The following is an 18,339-nucleotide window of genomic DNA, read 5'->3' as shown; positions in this document are numbered from 1 at the left end:
AATAAAAATATCCATTATCTCCTTCTTCTCCAATAGTCTTTTAATAATAAATCACTCGTCCGGACATTTATGAAAACGCTACGTTACCCGAATGTTATTTATTTGACGCGAAGGTTTTATAATGTCTTGCCACATAATATACAGGAATTAAGGGCGCTTTTCCTTTTCGAGAGTTGCAACAAGAGACACATTTTTGATGTTATTAATTGTCTTATTGATGTGTAATAAAACCACTATATAAATTAATTGTGTACAAATCTTTATACATACATATACAGATTAATAAAAAAATTCTTAATAACATTATTTCATAAACCTGTAGATATCACAATGATAATAAATAATGAAGGCTTTTTGTGGCAAATTTTTTTTAGGGTGACAAATACAAATTCTGTGCTAAAGCGATGAAGAAGATGAATATAATAAAATCTTAACAAGTCTGCATTAAAACAACTAAAAACACGAAAAAACTGGACGTTACGATGCGTTCAGACGGAGTTTTCGTTGAGGCATTAGATGGAGCACTTACTGCAACAACAAAACAGTTAAAAGGGCATTCATTCGTTTTTACTATTTTCTTATGCCCGCTAGTTAGATAAGGGCTGTTTACAAGAAGCTCTCTATAGATGAGCGCGCCCTAAAAGTTTTATTTGGGCTTTAGAGATGTACTCCCGGGAGTTCGGGGTAAAGCGGTTTGTTCTTTCCAAGTTCACGTGAGAAGTTTTCGAGTATGACGATGTTAAATGTTAATTAAGGCAGGTAAAGCATACTGGCGGCCATTTTAGTTTTCAAACGAAATCCTGAACGTGCAGGAGTTTCGTAAATTAACTTTGTTTTTCTGTTTTATGCAGGAAAGTGTCACTTTTCGCCACCGTTATGACTTTGTGTGGGGGCAAAACCGTGAATAATACTTTTTTTAGTTTAAATCATTACTCACCTCTGGCCGGGACAGGATGGCGACTTTCCAATTCTAGTTCGGCTGTTTCCAGATAAATCGGCGGAATTTGAGCGACACATTTAAGAATCAACCTCCCTTGATTAAAATGAATATCGGAGAGTTTCAGCTCTAATTGCAGATCGCTCCATTTGTATACGTTCGGTCTTAGAGCTGCAGGCTCGGTTTGATTCACCTGAAAATTTTAACGACTACAGACAAAGCACTACAGAAATTGTCTTTATTAAGTTTGCCACAAGATTACAACTTTTTAATCGGATAGAATGTTACTAATACTGCTTGACAAGTTTGGGGTAATGCGTTAAGACACCGCAACTTTAAAACTCGCATTAAATGTTTTTGGGCTACTTGAACCATTTTGTTTGTTCGGTTACGGTCTTCATTAATACCAAAATACTTTAAAAAAGTTGTCGGATGCTTAACAAGAGAGAAAAAATATTTAAAATGAGCAGAAGCCTCTAAATACTATTGAAAACCTCCTAAACCTTGTCAGAGGACTCTACAAGTGTACGAACCCACAGACAAATTATTTAAAATGAGCAGAAGCCATAAGCTCAGTAATTGAGCTATTTTAAATAGGACACTCTGTATATTATTACTCCATTCGATTCTACTCTCCAAAGCCTACTTGAGAACCTAGTAAGTTATGGTTTCTGAGATATTTACGGTTAAATTAATCTTTGGTTGTGTTAGCAGTTTTTCTGTGTAATTAAATAAAAACATACATTTTAAACACCATAATAATGTAATATTATTCACGTTGTTCACATATTCCGTTGAAATCATTCCTCTTTGGCCGCAAATCATTGCTAAAAGTAAGAAATAACAGAAATTAACGATTTTATTATTCAGCCCGTGGCCCTCATTATTCCATTTCAAATTTGTTTCTTCAGTGGAGGGGTTAGAAAACCGCCCGTCTAGATGGTTGGTTTCCCCGTCAACGTCCTTGGTTGTTTTTCCCATTTTCACTAACGAGATCAGGCCTGACAATTTCCCGAAAATAATTTAATTGATTGTCGCGAGCAACGTGATTTGCCTACGTAGGCTTAATGAAATCGTATTTTTCTTATTTAATGACAAAATTCTGGAAGATTTCTGTTTTTTTAAAGTTTTTTATTGATTATCAGCAAACAATTTTCATTAAAGCTCATTGTTATTTTAGCGTATCGCTAATTTCAATTTCTCGTCCCATTTTCACTTTACACTAATCTTAAAATGCCGTACTGTTCTCGACACCGGTAAAGTTACACCGTTCCCAGTTTCATTAAAAACCCGGTTTATATTTAACACGAAACCCTAATTGAAATTCTTTAGTTAAATCATGGCGCTCTATTTCTCGTTTCCAGGTTTTTAAATTAGTTTTCCCGTAAACGACGAATAAGTTGCCCAAAGGAAAGTTTAATAAAACCGATTAAATTAAAAGTGGTATACAAATTACCGTATTGTTGTTTAAAATAAATTTTAAACTGGCCGGAGGTCTGGACTGGTAGGAAGAACAGTTGGCTCGTAAAATATCGCCATAGTCCAGTGGTTCTCGTCCTACACTGATCACTGGAGGATGACTTGGAGGTTCTGCAAAGGAATCATTAATTAATTGATACAAAGCATAAATTCGTTTCACACCAACTGTATTTTTTCTCAACAACAGCCTGAAAAATATAATTAAAACGGGCCAGTTCCTAATTTGAAAGGTAAGCGAAATGAGAACGAGGGGCTACTAAATAACAAGAGCGAAAGCTTTTGCTCGACGTTTTGTAGCTCCCTTGGACACTTGTTTGTTTCCTGCTGTCGAGATAAGGCTGGAAAAGACATATTGTTTGTACTTTTCTTGAATTAAGGGGGGGAAATTCAGCTTAAAGACCGTTCGTTTTAGCAGGAACATGCACAGCATTTAGCGGCAACCTAATATTTTTCCACTTGTCGTAAATTGAACAACATGGAACGGGGAACAACAAAAAGGGGTAGTGTTTCAGTTGACATTAGATAAAAACACAGTTATTTGTACTTTAAAAATTAGTTAAGCTACTAAAGTAGGGTTAATGGGAAGTCCACATGTATTAAGCACTTGGTCGTAGTTTGTGATTGTTCAAGAAAAAGCAGCAAGCTGAAAGTTGCCTTTCAAGATTTACACAAATTCTGCACAAACTCTTTGAGTATACATTATGATTAACATTGTTAGAAAACTCACTCCCTCAATCACTTTAACACTTGTTTTCTGCTGGAAAGCTGAATTTCATTCAGATTCATTCAGACAAAGTTCAAGAAAGAGAAAAATCAGTTAAACAACTTAAAAAACTCCCTTCCCTAGTCTCTTTATAAATTATCTGAGTAGGAAAGTCAAGAATAAATACGTATTGTAGTTCTGGAAACTATTCAAGAGTAATGTAACGTTAAAAAGTTTTACTTACGCACAACAAACATGATTTTCCAGTCCATTCTAGTGTGAATATTCGGTTCGTCTGTGGTGACTTCGCAAGTAAAGTTTCCAGCCAGATTGAAGTCGATATCCGTTAGGACCACTTGTGTCGAGTTCGAACTGGTCAACTGTAAAGGAAAATAAACGAGTTCATCCAAAGTTGGGGGTTTGCAAATGAGGTGGTTGCTGTTAAATCAAAGTTTTGACCGAAGTAAGTGCAAAAGAAGAAATACACATAAAATAAGCATTGCTCTTAAAGTTGTAACCACCTTTAAAGAGTAACTGTCGTCGTAACTTCCCGTGTAACGTTTTATTAATCGTGGTAATGAAATTCCTAAGAGTTTAAAAGTCGTTTCGTTCTACTGGTAAAATATTAACGCCACTTTATTATGCAAATTTCCAGTAGAATTAATTAAATATATTACCGTTAGGAAGAGCACTGATCTTTCCGGCTCTTTAAGGTTTCCAGGTATAACTACTTTAAACTTTTAGACTTTCCGGCTGATGCAGTGGAACAATCAGTTAAATGGAAAATTAACTCAGACGTTTTGCTTTTCTATTTTCAGCAGCTAGATTCGAGGCTGCAAAACGATAATGAGGAGAAAAATAAGTTTCGGATAAAGTTGGACCGGAAGAAGATTGTTCGCTAAGTGATTCTGTTGGATTTAATTGTAAAACAGTTTACTATCCATTAAATGAATCAATTTATAAAAAGCGTGTTCAATATTTAAACTATACCAAGTCAACACTTACGGCGCAAAAACAAATCGAATCGTAACTCAATTTGCAAATATTTATATGAATTTATTAAAAACGTACTGCTCCTATTGGATTTGTTTTTTTTTTTGTTGGATATTCGGTGTGCGTTTTATAAAATTAATCAATTTCAAGTATTAAATTGCTGAACTACAAATAATTGGATTAAATATTAAATAACACACACAGGAATATTTGTGTTACGTACTGTAATACCTGTAAAGTTATAAAGCGTAATTATACAGTGTGTCCATAAAGTATGGAATTAAATTTTGTTGTCTTTCATAAAAATGCTCGGACACGTATGATGTTATCATTTTTAACTGCGCATTTTTTGAGAAAAAAATTAGATATACAGGGTGTCCCAAAATTGAGATTGAGAACCTTGCTATTGAATGGATTGGAAGGCGTGGATCAATTGAATGGCCTCCAAGATCTCCTGATCTCAATCCTTTTCAAAAATGATGTTTATTAAACTAGGCCTGAATTGACTAATAAATAAATTATCAAAGAATAAACAATTTACATAAGAAAAACAAAATTCATTTTATATTATATGACAGTATGTTTTTTTAAATGCAAAATATACAAACCATGCTACTAAAATATAGATTTTTATTTTATAATAATTTGTTATCTAAGTTTTAACATTTGTGACAGACATCGCGTGGTTTTAGAAGATAATTTAGTTAGGCAGTCACGTGACAACTGTCAAAAAATGTCTAAAAAATCTCAGAAACACGTTTTATATCCATTACTACAAGAAAACTTTTCTAAACCCTGATTTAAGCAACTTTTGAGATCAGTTTGATGTTAATGACAGTTGTCACGTGGTTTTAGAACATTATTTAGCTAAAAGGTCACGTGATAATGCCAACACCTTAGGAACCTCTTACAATCTTTTAAAAGTGCCAGATGCTCATAGAATTTACTACTATCTTCTATTTAGCTCTAAAAGAAAACTTTTCTAAACCCTGATTTTTGCAACTTTTGAGATCAGTTTCACATTTTTGACGTTAATGACAGTTGTCACGTGGTTTTAGAACATTATTGAGCTAAAGGTCACGTGATAATGCCAACATCTTAGGAACCTCTTACAATCTTTTAAAAGTGCTAGATGCTCATAGAATTTACTACTATCTCCTATTTAGCTCTAAAAGAAAACTTTTCTAAACCCTGATTTTTGCAACTTTTGAGATCAGTTTGATATTTTTGACGTTAATGACAGTTGTCACGTGGTTTTAGAACATTATTTAGCTAAAAGGTCACGTGATAATGCCAACACCTTACGAACCCTAACAATTTTTTAAAAGTGCTAGATGCTCATAGAATTTTCTACTATCTCCTATTTAGCTCTAAAAAAAAACTTTTCTAAACCCTGATTTTTGCAACTTTTGAGATCAGTTTCACATTTTTGACGTTAATGACAGTTGTCACGTGATTTTAGAACATTATTTAGCTAAAAGGTCACGTGATAATGCCAACACCTTACGAACTTAATTGAAAACTGCAAATTCTCGACTAACAATCATGTGCAAATGCCAATAAGGCTTCTAAGTAATAAGTCAAATTACCATCTAGCTCTAATATTACATCAGAGGATTAACTGAATAACTATACTTAATCATTCCATTAAGCTCTAACAAAATATAGTTGTTTTCTATCATGACTTGACATCTTTAACGGTTTATTTTAAATTTCCGTCTTTTTTTTGTAAAAAAAATTAAATATCCCTCGAAAGCTATAACTAACGTTAATATATCCCCAAAAATACGGAAAGTTTCTATTGCGAGTTCTCGTATTTTAACCTAAATTATTGCCAAAGGAAATGCAGAGGCGAAGTTGTTGTTTACCTCTAAATAATTGCCCCGGGAATAAGAAACGTAGATTTGATCTAGACCGAAACATTCAGCGCTGGCAAAAGAATTGGCTCCGGTTCAAAAAGACACTCCGCGCCTCTAAAAACCGTATGTTTGCCAAATAAGTGGAATTTGCAAGAGACGAATCGCTTTTAGAAAATCCTCCCTTATTTATATGATTTCTCGAGGGAAACGAAACGTAAATAAAATTACTCGATCGGGTTGTAAACGCGGTACTTACGTCCGGTTTAGTACCAGCCATTTCGAAATATCGGGAAGGGGATTCGGCGGTTACGTCATATCTGTAAAACTCGTGACTACCCCTGTACCATTTCACGCTGTATAGTTTATCACCCTCCAAGTCGTAAGTACAGCGTAACGTTGAGGTTCCTTTCAGTTTTACCACGCTGGGTTCAAGGGTGAGTTTCACGTCCTTCAAACATAAAATATCTGAAACAACAAAACATGTTAAATACATGGATTTTTTTGCAAAATCATCAATAGCACAATATGTGACCGATTGGGATTAAGTAAAATAAATCGATACAATTTTTATTGGAGTTTGCTTTTTGCTCATATACGCGTGTTGAATTGTGGTAGGCGATATTGTCATAGCTAAAGTGCAGTGTTTGATTAAAATTTGCGAAACAGACGGCCAATTCGATTTGTGTTTCTATTGCCTGCAAAAAGGGACAACGCGCGTGTCGGATTGGCTTTTTCGAATATCATACGTTTAACAGAATTTTAAATGATTCTTCATTCACTTACTAGTTGGAATAAAGGTTAGTTTTCACGGTTGCACGTAATCGAAACCAAAACGCTATTAAAATCAAAATCCGTAGGGTATTTATTGTATGCGTGGAGATTAAATCGGTATTGCCGCCAAACTATTGATAGAGATTTTTATTGCCGTGGATTTGGCTGGAAAATGACAGCGCAGGGATTAATAAAAGATGGGCAGTGATACTAGATACATTTTTATTGGTTTTCGGTCCTGCCCACAGATAACCTCTATAGCCGAAATAAATTTCTCGTTTTATTTTCTCTTGTGTTTTACGAGCAGGGAATTATAGTCTCTATATTGACTGATTTTTTTCCGAAAAACTCTAATCTAATAATATGAAATGTACGAAAACGATGTGCAAACTCGACGCTTTAAAAACGAAGTTTAAAGCTTTGTGCAGCTGATTTTCCGTTTAACATTCAGCATAGTATCTACTTAATTAAGGTGCTGGATCATTAAGGCAGCTTAATTGGACGGTATCAGAAAAGGAGAAAATAACGTTTAATTAGCTTTCTTTAATGCTCCCACGAATAAATCAACATTTATCAAACTAGGAGTTTTCAATTTGTCATTAAAAAGTTGTTCATTTATAGCAGTAGACGTGAGTCTAACGAAAAATAATTGCAGCTTTTCTGCAATAATAGCAAAACAAGCTGGACCATAAATCCTCGAGTCCTTCAGACAAACCACCAGAGACCTCACCGTATGGTACTCGACAATTAATTATATTGTTCCAGATGTTCGCAGAGACAAGAGATTCGTGTTTATTTTTAGGTCACAGATCAACAAACTTGGACAAATTACTCTATTTTTATCCTTCTCAGTTTGATTTCGCACTTAAAACTTTCAATTCCAGCTTAGTAATCACTCTAAAACCTAACTATTTTCAAAATAGTTTAAAGGGATTTAAAGAGTCTCTAGCAAACGAAGCCATTCCGCTAAAACACCCTAAATAACGCTCAAATCTGAAAATAAGTCCCCTTAACGCCACCAAAGTCTTTTTACTCCTTTTTTTTGAGCATTCAAAGTTAAGTAATGGACCATTGATCTAATGGATGCCTGAAAACAGCCGAATCTTGCATTTTATAGATGCTTTCACCGCCGTTAAATAGAATTTTTTTAGAGTCGGAATCTCGGTATTCGATTCGAGCGGAGCGCTTTTTGGTGTATTAGAATATCCCGGCGAATAAAAAGCTGGATACAGTTCCCGAACTCGCCTAGAAATAACAGAAAAGGGTCGCTGAAATATCAAATACTAATTCTGAAAACACAAAACGTCCCGATCGACTTTTAAAAACAATGGACCGCACTGGATGCTAACCGTTTTGGTATAATTCGAATTTTTATTAAATTACGAAAAGGGGGCGCTAATGGAAAGGTTTTCAACCGAAAATTTGCTCTTTTTGTTTTCCTATAGGCCCTATTTTTTTGTGACAAGGTCTGGAAAAATATTAGGATTTTCCTGGTGATACTTAACACTTATCAGTTCAAAAGAAGCATTTTAATTATGCTAATGGTTGTTTAGTATTTGAATAAGCTGCTTTTTTTGACCAATCACAAACTATCTACTTGTTCACTTGTGGATAATGTTCCATGTTTTGTACGTACTCTTTGAAATTTAATAGCTCGAAAACGTGAAGAGCTACAATATTATTTAGAGATGGTTTTAGAGACATTTAACAATTTAAAACAATTCTTGGAAGATTTAAGATACTTTTTAGAAAGTTGTCAGTAGAACTTAGACGTCTACGGATCTTTCAAAAAGGTCTAAGAGACTTCTGACAATTTTAAACAAGCCTGAGAAGGTTTAAGACACCTGTAGAGGTCTCTGATACTTTTGAGAAATTTTTTATTAGCACTTAGAAGACCATGGAACTTTCATAATAATCTTAGAGACCTCTGGCAATTTAAAACAGTTTTGGAACAGTTGTAGGAGGCTCTGGAAATTTTCAGAAAGTCTTCAATAGCATTTAGAGGTTTTTGGCACTTTCAAAATGGTCCTAGAGGCGTTTGATTATTTAAGACATATGTGGAAAAGTTTAAGACACTTTCTGGTTATTTATAAAAGGTTTGCAGTATTATTTAGAGAAGTCTGGTACTTCCAAAATGGTTCTAGAGGCATCTGGCAATTTAAAAGAGTTCTGACACAGTTGGAGAGGGCTCTGAAACTTCTCAGAGAGTCTTCATTAGCATTTAGATGTTTTTGGAACATTCAAAATGATCCACAGGTCTCTGAGAATTCAAAACCTATTTGGAAAGGTTTAAGTCCCTTATAGAGGCCTCTGGTACTTTTGAGAAGGTTTTCAATAGCATTTAGAGGTTATGAAACTTTCAAAATGGTCCTAGAGGCTTCCGACATTTTAAAATAAGCCTGGGAAAGTTTGAAACACTTGAAGAGGCCTCTGGCAATTTCTAGAAGGTTTGTATTATTATTTAGAGAGCTCTGGCATTTTCAAAACTGTTTTTTTTTACCAATCACAAACTATCTACTTGTTCACTTGTGGATAATATTCCATGTTTTGTACGTACTCTTTGAAATTTAATAGCTCGAAAACGTGAAGAGCTACAATATTATTTAGAGATGGTTTTAGAGACATTTAACAATTTAAAACAATTCTTGGAAGATTTAAGATACTTTTTAGAAAGTTGTCAGTAGAACTTAGACGTCTACGGAGCTTTCAAAAAGGTCTAAGAGACTTCTGACAATTTTAAACAAGCCTGAGAAGGTTTAAGACACCTGTAGAGGTCTCTGATACTTTTGAGAAATTTTTTATTAGCACTTAGAAGACCATGGAACTTTCATAATAATCTTAGAGATCTCTGGCAATTTAAAACAGTTTTGGAACAGTTGTAGGAGGCTCTGGAAATTTTCAGAAAGTCTTCAATAGCATTTAGAGGTTTTTGGCACTTTCAAAATGGTCCTAGAGGCTTGATTATTTAAGACATATGTGGAAAGGTTTAAAACACTTTCTGGTAATTTATAAAAGGTTTGCAGTATTATTTAGAGAACTGTGGTACTTTCAAAATGGTTCTAGAGGCATCTGACAATTTAAAACCAGTATGTAAATTTTCAATAGCATTTAGAGGACTGGAACTTCCAAAATAGTTCTAGAGACCTCTGGCAACTTAAAACAGTTCTGACACAGTTGTAGAGGGCTCTGAAACTTCTCAGAGAGTCTTCATTAGCATTTAGAAGTTTTTGGAACATTCAAAATGATCCACAGGTCTCTGACAATTCAAAACCTGTTTGGAAAGGTTTAAGTCCCTTATAGAGGCCTCTGGCACTTTTGAGAAGGTTTTCAATAGCATTTAGAGGTCTATGGAATTTTCAAAATGATCCTAGAGGCTTCTGACAATTGAAAACGTGTGAAGGTGAAGGTGTCTTTGGCATTTTCAAAACTGTTTTTTTTTACCAATCACAAACTACCTACTCGTTCACTTGTGAACAACGTTCCATGTTTTTACATATTGAAATTTAATATCTCGAAAACGTGAAGAACTAGAGAGGCCAGTTTTTGGTAAAAAAGAAATTTATGACTGTTTATCGTCCCTTAAGACAGACGATCGTAAAAATATTCATGTTGTACCTCGCCCAAGCTGAAAATTACTAACAGGTGCGTAAAGCGTGTCGGGGAAGGTTTTTGCCTCTGACACACCCCGGTCTAATTAAAAATATACATTAAGTTGGGTCTAAAACGGTTTCGTGGGGTCTGGGAATGTCACTGGCCGCGCCCGATGCAAATATCGTGAGGGCTTTTTTTTTGACATGCTAGTGAATTTTTATATTACAGCACGTACCTTAGGGAACGTTCCTAATTTCCTAATGGCATTGTTCATACGCTAAATACCTCGTAATTTATGATTAATTGTCATGTAGGAGGTCCTTATCACTGGGGAATGCGTCAGCTTTTAAGCTCTCCTTTGTTGTCTATATTAAACGCGAGATGCAAATGAGGCAAAAGAGAATTTCATAATCTGTCTAGTTTTTATTTCATACATCTGAATAATTAGCTTCTTGAAATGGTAAAATATTCCTATGTCTGACGAATTTCCTCAAGGGAAAGCTAAATCAGATTACGGAACCCCGTCTTGGTAGTTGTAATGGATTTATTCAAATGAGTACATAAAAACAAGGACCCATCCACTTTCGAGTCAAAAGTTGTACTAACTGATTGTGAAATTCTACGACAATGGCGAAAACTTAAAACACCCTATTTAACCGGCAGATAATTTAATAAGCCCATTTAACTAGAGAACGCAAAACGATGATACAATTCAGCATATTTCGAAAGAGCGGAGGAAATCTTAAGAATGTTTTTCTATTGGCCGATCGGTTTTCTCTCGAAATGGAATAAATGAGCTAAATATTTTCGACTGAACTGAAATATTTTCCTTTGAAGACGTAAACAGGAATTGTATAAATGCGACAGTTCAAAATAGCTATTTACTCGAAACACCGTTTGAATAACGAGGACTTATTTCAATACGTTCTGAAAACTGCAAAATAGTACTCTTCTGGTATACTGCATTATTATTTTGCTAAAAATGTAATTGGCGTTTTATTGTGCCAGAAACTAGACACTTTTTCTATTTTACATTTTGGTACTATTAACTAAAAACACATGACACAGAAAATAACACATAATTGGCCCCTGGGCTGACGACCAAAATAAAACGTCAATTATCGTGACTTTTTTTAAAAATAAGGGGCTTTCAGCAACTTTTTACCTGAACTATAAATACATAATGACGACTTTAAAACGGAATTAATCATTCGTGTCTTGGGGAGTTCACGACATAAATGTCGACACTGATTTTTCAAGCAATCAACGGCTCAAGTTTGGGATTAAAAGGTGTTCTCGGGCCGTTTAAGCCATTTGGAACGCATATTTCTGGATGGCGTGTTTAAAGTATTTCGGGAATGTTGAAAATAAGTGGATTTTAGGATTAAGCTCACTGCCATGTCTCTATTTCATTTTAAATACACTGTTTATGTGTGCAAGTTGAAAATGATGGAAACTTTTCAAGTAGACACTTGGCCCAGTTGTCCAGACACTACAGTATCAAATTCAAACTTTGTAAATTAACGAATCTAATATTGTGCTGCTCCTCTTGTCTACAACACCGACCGACACAAAATGGACGAGTATTTCGGTCCTCAGAGCAAATATCTCGTTAGTAATGTGATGCTGTGTCCATATAGGACACGAATGTCCAACAAGTTGATCCAACTAGCGTATCCTCGATCGTTTGCCTTTATACTCTGAATGCCTCTTACGCGAAGAGCGAAAGCGAGTTTCGTACTAATTAAATTGTGCTTATTACCTCTGGTATGCTTAACACAATTTGTGTGCTTATAACAATGGATTTGCCCTAGTGTTTTATTCTGGTGTAAGTCAATTTTCTTATTTCAGACAAATTGATGACTTTTCTAAACTGCCAGAGAAATCTCTGAAAATATATATTCGCTGTTCATTTTTACGTTTTTAGGACTTTCTATAGCAACAAAGGAACATCGCACGGAGGAAAATGCACGCGTCGGAAAAATTAAATCGACTTTTTCCTAAAAAATGAACAATTTACACCCGTCCGTTCTTTCTGTCGATTGCAGTTCCTCCAGGGGCGGATTGTAATTTAATTATCTTCGTTTGCAACCGTATTGTACCTTCTGCTAGGTGCAGCTGGAAAAATTTGCGAGTTTGGCAAAACAATTGAAATGACCGAATCGCATTTTTGTTTCTACCTATAAAAAGATAATACTATACAGAACCGAATAAAGTGCATCTGAAGTCTGAACATTCGTCCTTACGGAACTCTTTACGGTTTTTCCCGTTTCCGCAACTGCCATAGATTGCGACTGCGGTCTGTATATTTACATTCTCGAAGGAACGGATCCCGATCCTAAAATTCGAGAAATATTTATGTTTTCAAATACGTTTCCAGCTGTTCGTCTCGTGGTCTCTTATGGCAGGTGGCCGCATTTGCTCTTGCAATAATCCAGGTTTGTTTTTATTTGACGTGCTGTCTCCCGTTTCCTTTTTCTTGTACTATTAACGGTTTTATTAGTGAAATTTCCAAAAATACGGTTTTTTAACAAACAGTCTTAAAAACGCAATTTGCATGGAAAACCGTATAAACAAAGTGATGCTGAAAATAGCATGTTCGATCACACATTGAAAAATGTGTTTACGTTATTACATTTTTGCCTAAATATTTGCATAAAAATTAAAGTTCAAACAAACTAAAAATCATTTTGAACTGTTAATATACTATAATCGTTTGTATTTTAATGTACTGTTCTACGTAAATTGTGAAAGTTTCTAATAACTGTTTAAAGTTTATTAGTTTTGCAAATTACCTGCCTTTCCGAACTTAAATCAGATGATTAAGTGGTAAATACCATTAAAACTTACATTTAAACTCAACTAAAATGTTGTGAAAAAATAAGTTGACTTGCAGACATGTCATTTTCCTGAAAAACGTTTCCTAAGGAACACAGATAACAGAACTCCAGTTTCTATACCAGAAATTTCTCCAGAAATTTTTTAGACTATAAGTGTGTAAAACTGATCATTCAAGACTAAATAGTCTAAAAAGTTATTATTTACTACTAGGAATTGTATTAAAATTCAAACACGAAAAACAGTTATTTTTTACTACTAAAAGTAGTCTAAAAGTTGATTTTAAGGGTAGAAATGACTTTACTATGATTAAAGATAGTCCAAAAGTCTATTTTCAGGACTTTAATTGGTGTACAACTCAATTTTCTGGATTAAAATAAGCCTAGAATTCAATTAAACACTGGTAACAGTTCAAATTAAATTTTCGGACTATTTCAATTCTAAAAAATAGTGTTCAAGACTAATATCGTAGCATTTAGTGCCAACATTTTTACTTTCATCACTGAACTTAACTTTCACTATATTCACTAATATAAATATACTAAAAACTGTCCGAATTGCTTAGAAATGCTCCAATTTGTTGCACCGATGAGTGTAGAAGTCAATTTAATAGTGAAGCGGTTTGAAATGACGTTTTCAAGACTAATGGACACTGTACAAACTGGCCTGATAAATCAAAACCTTGTGAAGATCGAGAAGAGCCTTAAAACTCTATTTTTCAGGTTAAAATCAGCCTTAAAGCACTAAAAAAGTCTAGATTTGTAAGAAATGGTCGAATTTTTAACACTGAAGTGTCTTAAAGTCTGTTTAATAGTGACAAAGCTTGAAATGGCTTTGAAAAAGCATTTTTAAGCCTATGGATAATGTTAAAATTGTTTTTTAAGTCTGCTATGTCAAAAACTTGTCGAAGATATTCTTGATTTTCCAAGCTGAAAGCAGTTTAAAAACCCTAAAAATAGTCCAGAGTTCTAATAAAATGAAAAGCAAAGTAAAGAAGCTTGAAAAGTTAGTCTTCAAGTTAATTTTCATGAATCTAATGTCAATATCCTGTATTTAAAACTATTTTCAATACTAACGTATTGAAATGTGTTAAATTACAATACTTACTTCAAATTCAAATTTTCTGATGTCACTTTTCGTTGGTTTAGAGTCACAAGTTGTTGTGTTGTTGTTGTGTGTCTAATAAGTCAATTTTAAAAGTGTAAATGTGTGAGTTTGTAGTCAAAAATTCTAGAGAAACTAATTTTTTATGTCTACAAGTCAATTTTGAATACTAAAGTTCTTCAACTTACCTGAAAACTATGACCACTGACTATAAATACAGTTTTTAAGCCTCTCAAGTCGATTTTCACAGTTTTCAAGTCAATTTTGAAGACTAAAGTCTTTCAATTTGTCTGAAAACTATGAAAACTTGTTACAAAGACAATTTTTAAGCCTCTCAAGTCAATTTTCACTGTTTCCAAGACAATTTTTAAGTTGGGTTGGGTTGGTTTTGGTTCTTTGAACGTAATAACTCAATTATCTCGTAAACGAAGTTTTAAATCAGAATTTTATAAGAAGTAGATAGCCTGACTAACCTACTTATTTTTTCAAACTGAACAAGAAAAGTAAAAAAAGTGTGATTTTTGAAAAATATCCAGTGATGTAGGAAATAAGGCCGATTTTTCTGTATCTATGCCACTGGACAGTTTTGATAAACGTCATTAGGAGTATTAATTTCATAAGTAGTTGTTGTAAATTTGATAAAAATTGCTCCAACTGACAGTTATGACAAGAAACTGAATTTTAAACGACAGTATTTTCCTTAGGAAGCATTTTTCAGGAAAATGGTATAATGCATGTCAACTTATTTTTTGATGGGCTATCGAATGGTAAATTATTGGCATTTACAACTGGACCACCCTGTATATTGACACAAAGCAATAGTAAGTACAAATTATCATTTTTTACACAAACCATAAAAAAAACTATATAAATTTAGAAGCTAATTAGTAAATCTTACTGCTTGTTGTGTCGCTTTTTAATGCATTATTTATTTAGGGTCAATTGTACATTTTAAACCATTTATCATACCAAGTGGTCCATTATTATTATATCTATTAATAAGTGAATAATAAGTAAATACACTTACCTTTAACAAGAATAAAAAACAGATTAAAAATAATGTTACAGCTTATCTTGCGAAACCACATTTTCGCCATCAATCACACTCAACCGGCTATAAAGACCCGATCCAGATTCTGGCTATGTGTCTCCCGGATACATTTTCCCGAATACTTCCATTAAACTTTCCAATACAGGAGCAAAGTAGCTGGAGCTTCTGCAAAAATGTTACCCGTTAACCGGAGCTTAACACCAACCGATAAAACGGCGCTTCAGCGGCTGACATTTATAAAAAGCGTCGCGACGGTATCGAGAAGAAACCAGCGAGATAGACGTGAGTGCGCGTCTGGATGCATACAGAATAGAAATAAACGGAAGAGACCCTTCAGATCCGATCGGCAGGATAAATTTGTGGTGGCACAAGTAATGCGCGCGCCCTTGTATGTCGTTTTTTTTTTGGTCGGGTTGAATGTGTGATATATGACTTTCCCAACTTTTTTAATTTTCGTGGAAAGTGTCAAGTTCCGAGTCCTAATGGTTTTCTTCACGCAAGATTTCGTAATGAAATTGAACACACACATTTTCCGGGGAAAATATATATCAGTTCCAACGACTGTGCTTAAAGCATATTTCCGAAATCGGCTTATTTGAATTGGCGTGTAAAATGTTGTCGGATTTGGAAAAAAGACCCTACCACTACGTTCCAGTTGTTGTAAACGACAATTTTAACAGTTTAGCGTATCAATCATAAACTAACCTTTATCAAACAACTTTAACCGATTTGATACCGTAAAGTCTTTTATATTAAATTTTGCCCTACTCTATTTCAGGGCCAGTGACTCTGGGTTCTGTATTTGTTTCTGTAGGATAAGCTTAACTTTTTATTGAAGTCATAATTTCTGAAAGGGTAAATGTGATAAAAGGACTACGTGACTGGTGTACTGTATTTTTAGAAAATTGAAAATCCTAGAGGTGGTTGTTGTAAGCGAAATTTGTTCAGATTCACTGTACTAGACATTCACTTTGCTTATAACCCACACAAAGATAAACCAATTTACTAATGATGGTGTTGAATAAAATATTTGCCCGAATTTATATTTATGAACTCCTCTTTATCTTTGCACTAAAAATATTTACTATTCTCCCAGTTTGAACGTCAGGGATCGATACTTCTCATTCAACTCCAACAAACCTTCACCATAAAATAATAATTGGCAGTAAAATGTATAACGCCGGCCATAATTAATTCCCAGGAAACCCTTATCATCCTATTTAAATTTATTGCTAATGTATATTAAAATATGGAGAGACGAAAATATACAGAACGGACAAACAGATGATGGATGGACGCCTCGATGCAGAAATGTAGGTGGATGATGCGATGAATAGATGAGCCGGCTCATAAATAATGAATAAGCTGGTAAAACAGGCTCAAAGTGTTGCACACAAGTTTTTGATTGAGATCGATGCTGTCGTACTTTTATGTTGTGATTTGTAAGCTACGATTAATAACACTGGTTTTCTTTAAAATGAATGATGAAGACGTGACTTTACTTACTGTTGTGTGAAGCAAATTCAACTGTTGTCACAAAAATTGAATGTGGTTGATCAGGAGTACTTTCATAGTTTGTAGATTGATCAAATCCTAGATCAAACCTTATTTAATAAATGTTACTGAAAGTCACTTACCCTGTATCCTAAATACAGGGTGGTCCAGTTTTAAGTGTCAATAATTCATCATTCGATAGCCAATCAAAAAATAAGTTGACTTGCATTATGTCATTTTTCTAAAAAACGTTTCCTAAGGAACATACAGTCCTCCAAATTTCAATTTCAAAAATCGTTTTATAGTGTAAAACTGAACATTCAAGACTTGTGAGAGTCCAAATTTGTACTGAATAGTCTAAAAACTTGCTATTTACTACTAGGAATAGTCTTATAATTCGTTTTCTCAGACTGCCATCCTGGTCGAGTGTCTGAAACTGGATTTCAAGAAGTAAAAACAGTCCGGAAATCAAGACAAAGACTGTATTGTGCATGAAACCCATTTTTTACTTCTAAAGATAATCTAAAAGTTGATTTAAGCTAGAACTGACTTTACTAGGACTAAAAAGAGTCCAAAAGTCTATTTTCAGGACTTTAATTGGTGTACAACTCAATTTTCTGGACCGGAACAGGTCTAGAAGTAAATACAATATTGGACTATTTCATTTCTAAAAATTAATTCTTAAGACCAATATCGTAGCATTTGGTACCAAATTTTTTTACTTTTATTACTTTACTTTTTGACTTGAAGAAACTTGACTTTGGGAAATAGTCTTAAACTCGATTTTTCAGTCTTAAAAAGCACTAAAAAAAAAAATTTCTTAAAGATGCTACAATTTATTGCACCTATGAGTTTAGAAGTCAATTTAATAGTGAAGAAGCTTGAAATAACATTTTCAAGATATGAACAGTGTACAAACTGGCTTTTGGGCCTGATAAGTCAAAAAATTCGTAAAGATAGTGACAAAGCTTGGAATGCCATTTTAAGTCTATGAAGAATGTGAAAATTGTTTTTTAAGTTTGCTGTGTCAATAATTTGGTGAAGATAGTCTTGAAACTCGATTTTCCAAGCTGAAAGCAGTTTTGAAGCACTAATAATAGTCCAGAATCCTGAGAAAATGAAAAGCAAAGTAAAAAGCAAGAAAAGTTAGTTTTCATGAATCTAATTTCAATGTCCTCTATCTAAGACTATTTTCAAGACTGAAAATATTGAAATTTGTCTCAAAATTATGAAAACTTACTTCAAATGCAAATTTTAAGCTTCTGATGTTACTTTTCATTAGTTCATAGTCAGTTTTTGTTGTTTAAGTCAATTTTTAAGGTTTAAATGTATGAATTTGTAGTCAAAAATTCTAGAAAAAGTAGTTTTTTATGTCTACAAATCAATTTTCAATATTAAAGTCTCTCAATTTGCATGAAAACTAGTTACAAATACAATTTTTAAGCTTCTGAAATCAATATTTATTTTTTCTAAGTCAATTTTCAAAACTAAAGTCTTTCAGTTTGTCTGGAATCTATGA

At 33.8% G+C, this 18,339-nt stretch overlaps 1 protein-coding gene across 1 annotated transcript; it reads right to left on the bottom strand.

Annotated features, from left to right (window-relative positions):
• Positions 1-238: 238 nt before the first annotated feature.
• On the bottom strand, positions 239-15,646 carry LOC145733519 (uncharacterized). The gene is made up of 6 exons (XM_081986380.1): positions 15,303-15,646; positions 6,228-6,436; positions 3,364-3,499; positions 2,394-2,527; positions 938-1,130; positions 239-528 (listed from the first exon to the last, which is right to left on the bottom strand). The coding sequence occupies exons 1-6, from the start codon at positions 15,370-15,372 to the stop codon at positions 431-433; spliced, it is 840 nt and encodes a 279-aa protein (XP_081842506.1). The 5' UTR covers positions 15,373-15,646; the 3' UTR covers positions 239-430.
• Positions 15,647-18,339: the final 2,693 nt, after the last annotated feature.

The sequence above is a fragment of the Ips typographus genome, linkage group LG9, assembly GCF_016097725.1.
Source record: "Ips typographus isolate SLU linkage group LG9, UJ_Ityp_2.0, whole genome shotgun sequence".
Taxonomy (NCBI): domain Eukaryota; kingdom Metazoa; phylum Arthropoda; class Insecta; order Coleoptera; family Curculionidae; genus Ips; species Ips typographus.
Note: the sequence above shows the minus strand (reverse complement) of the source record. Positions and strands in the feature narration are given on the sequence as shown.

Bases quoted from the DNA above. Each gene is read 5' to 3' on its own strand.
- LOC145733519 (XM_081986380.1), bottom strand. From the start codon at position 15,372: ATGGCGAAAATGTGGTTTCGCAAGATAAGCTGTAACATTATTTTTAAT. The intron at 1,131-2,393 runs GTAATTTGTATA...TAAAATTTTCAG, and splicing joins TTATTTTAAACAACAATACG to GTGAATCAAACCGAGCCTGC. The intron at 529-937 runs GTGAGTAATGAT...TTGTTGTTGCAG, and splicing joins CCATCCTGTCCCGGCCAGAG to TAAGTGCTCCATCTAATGCC.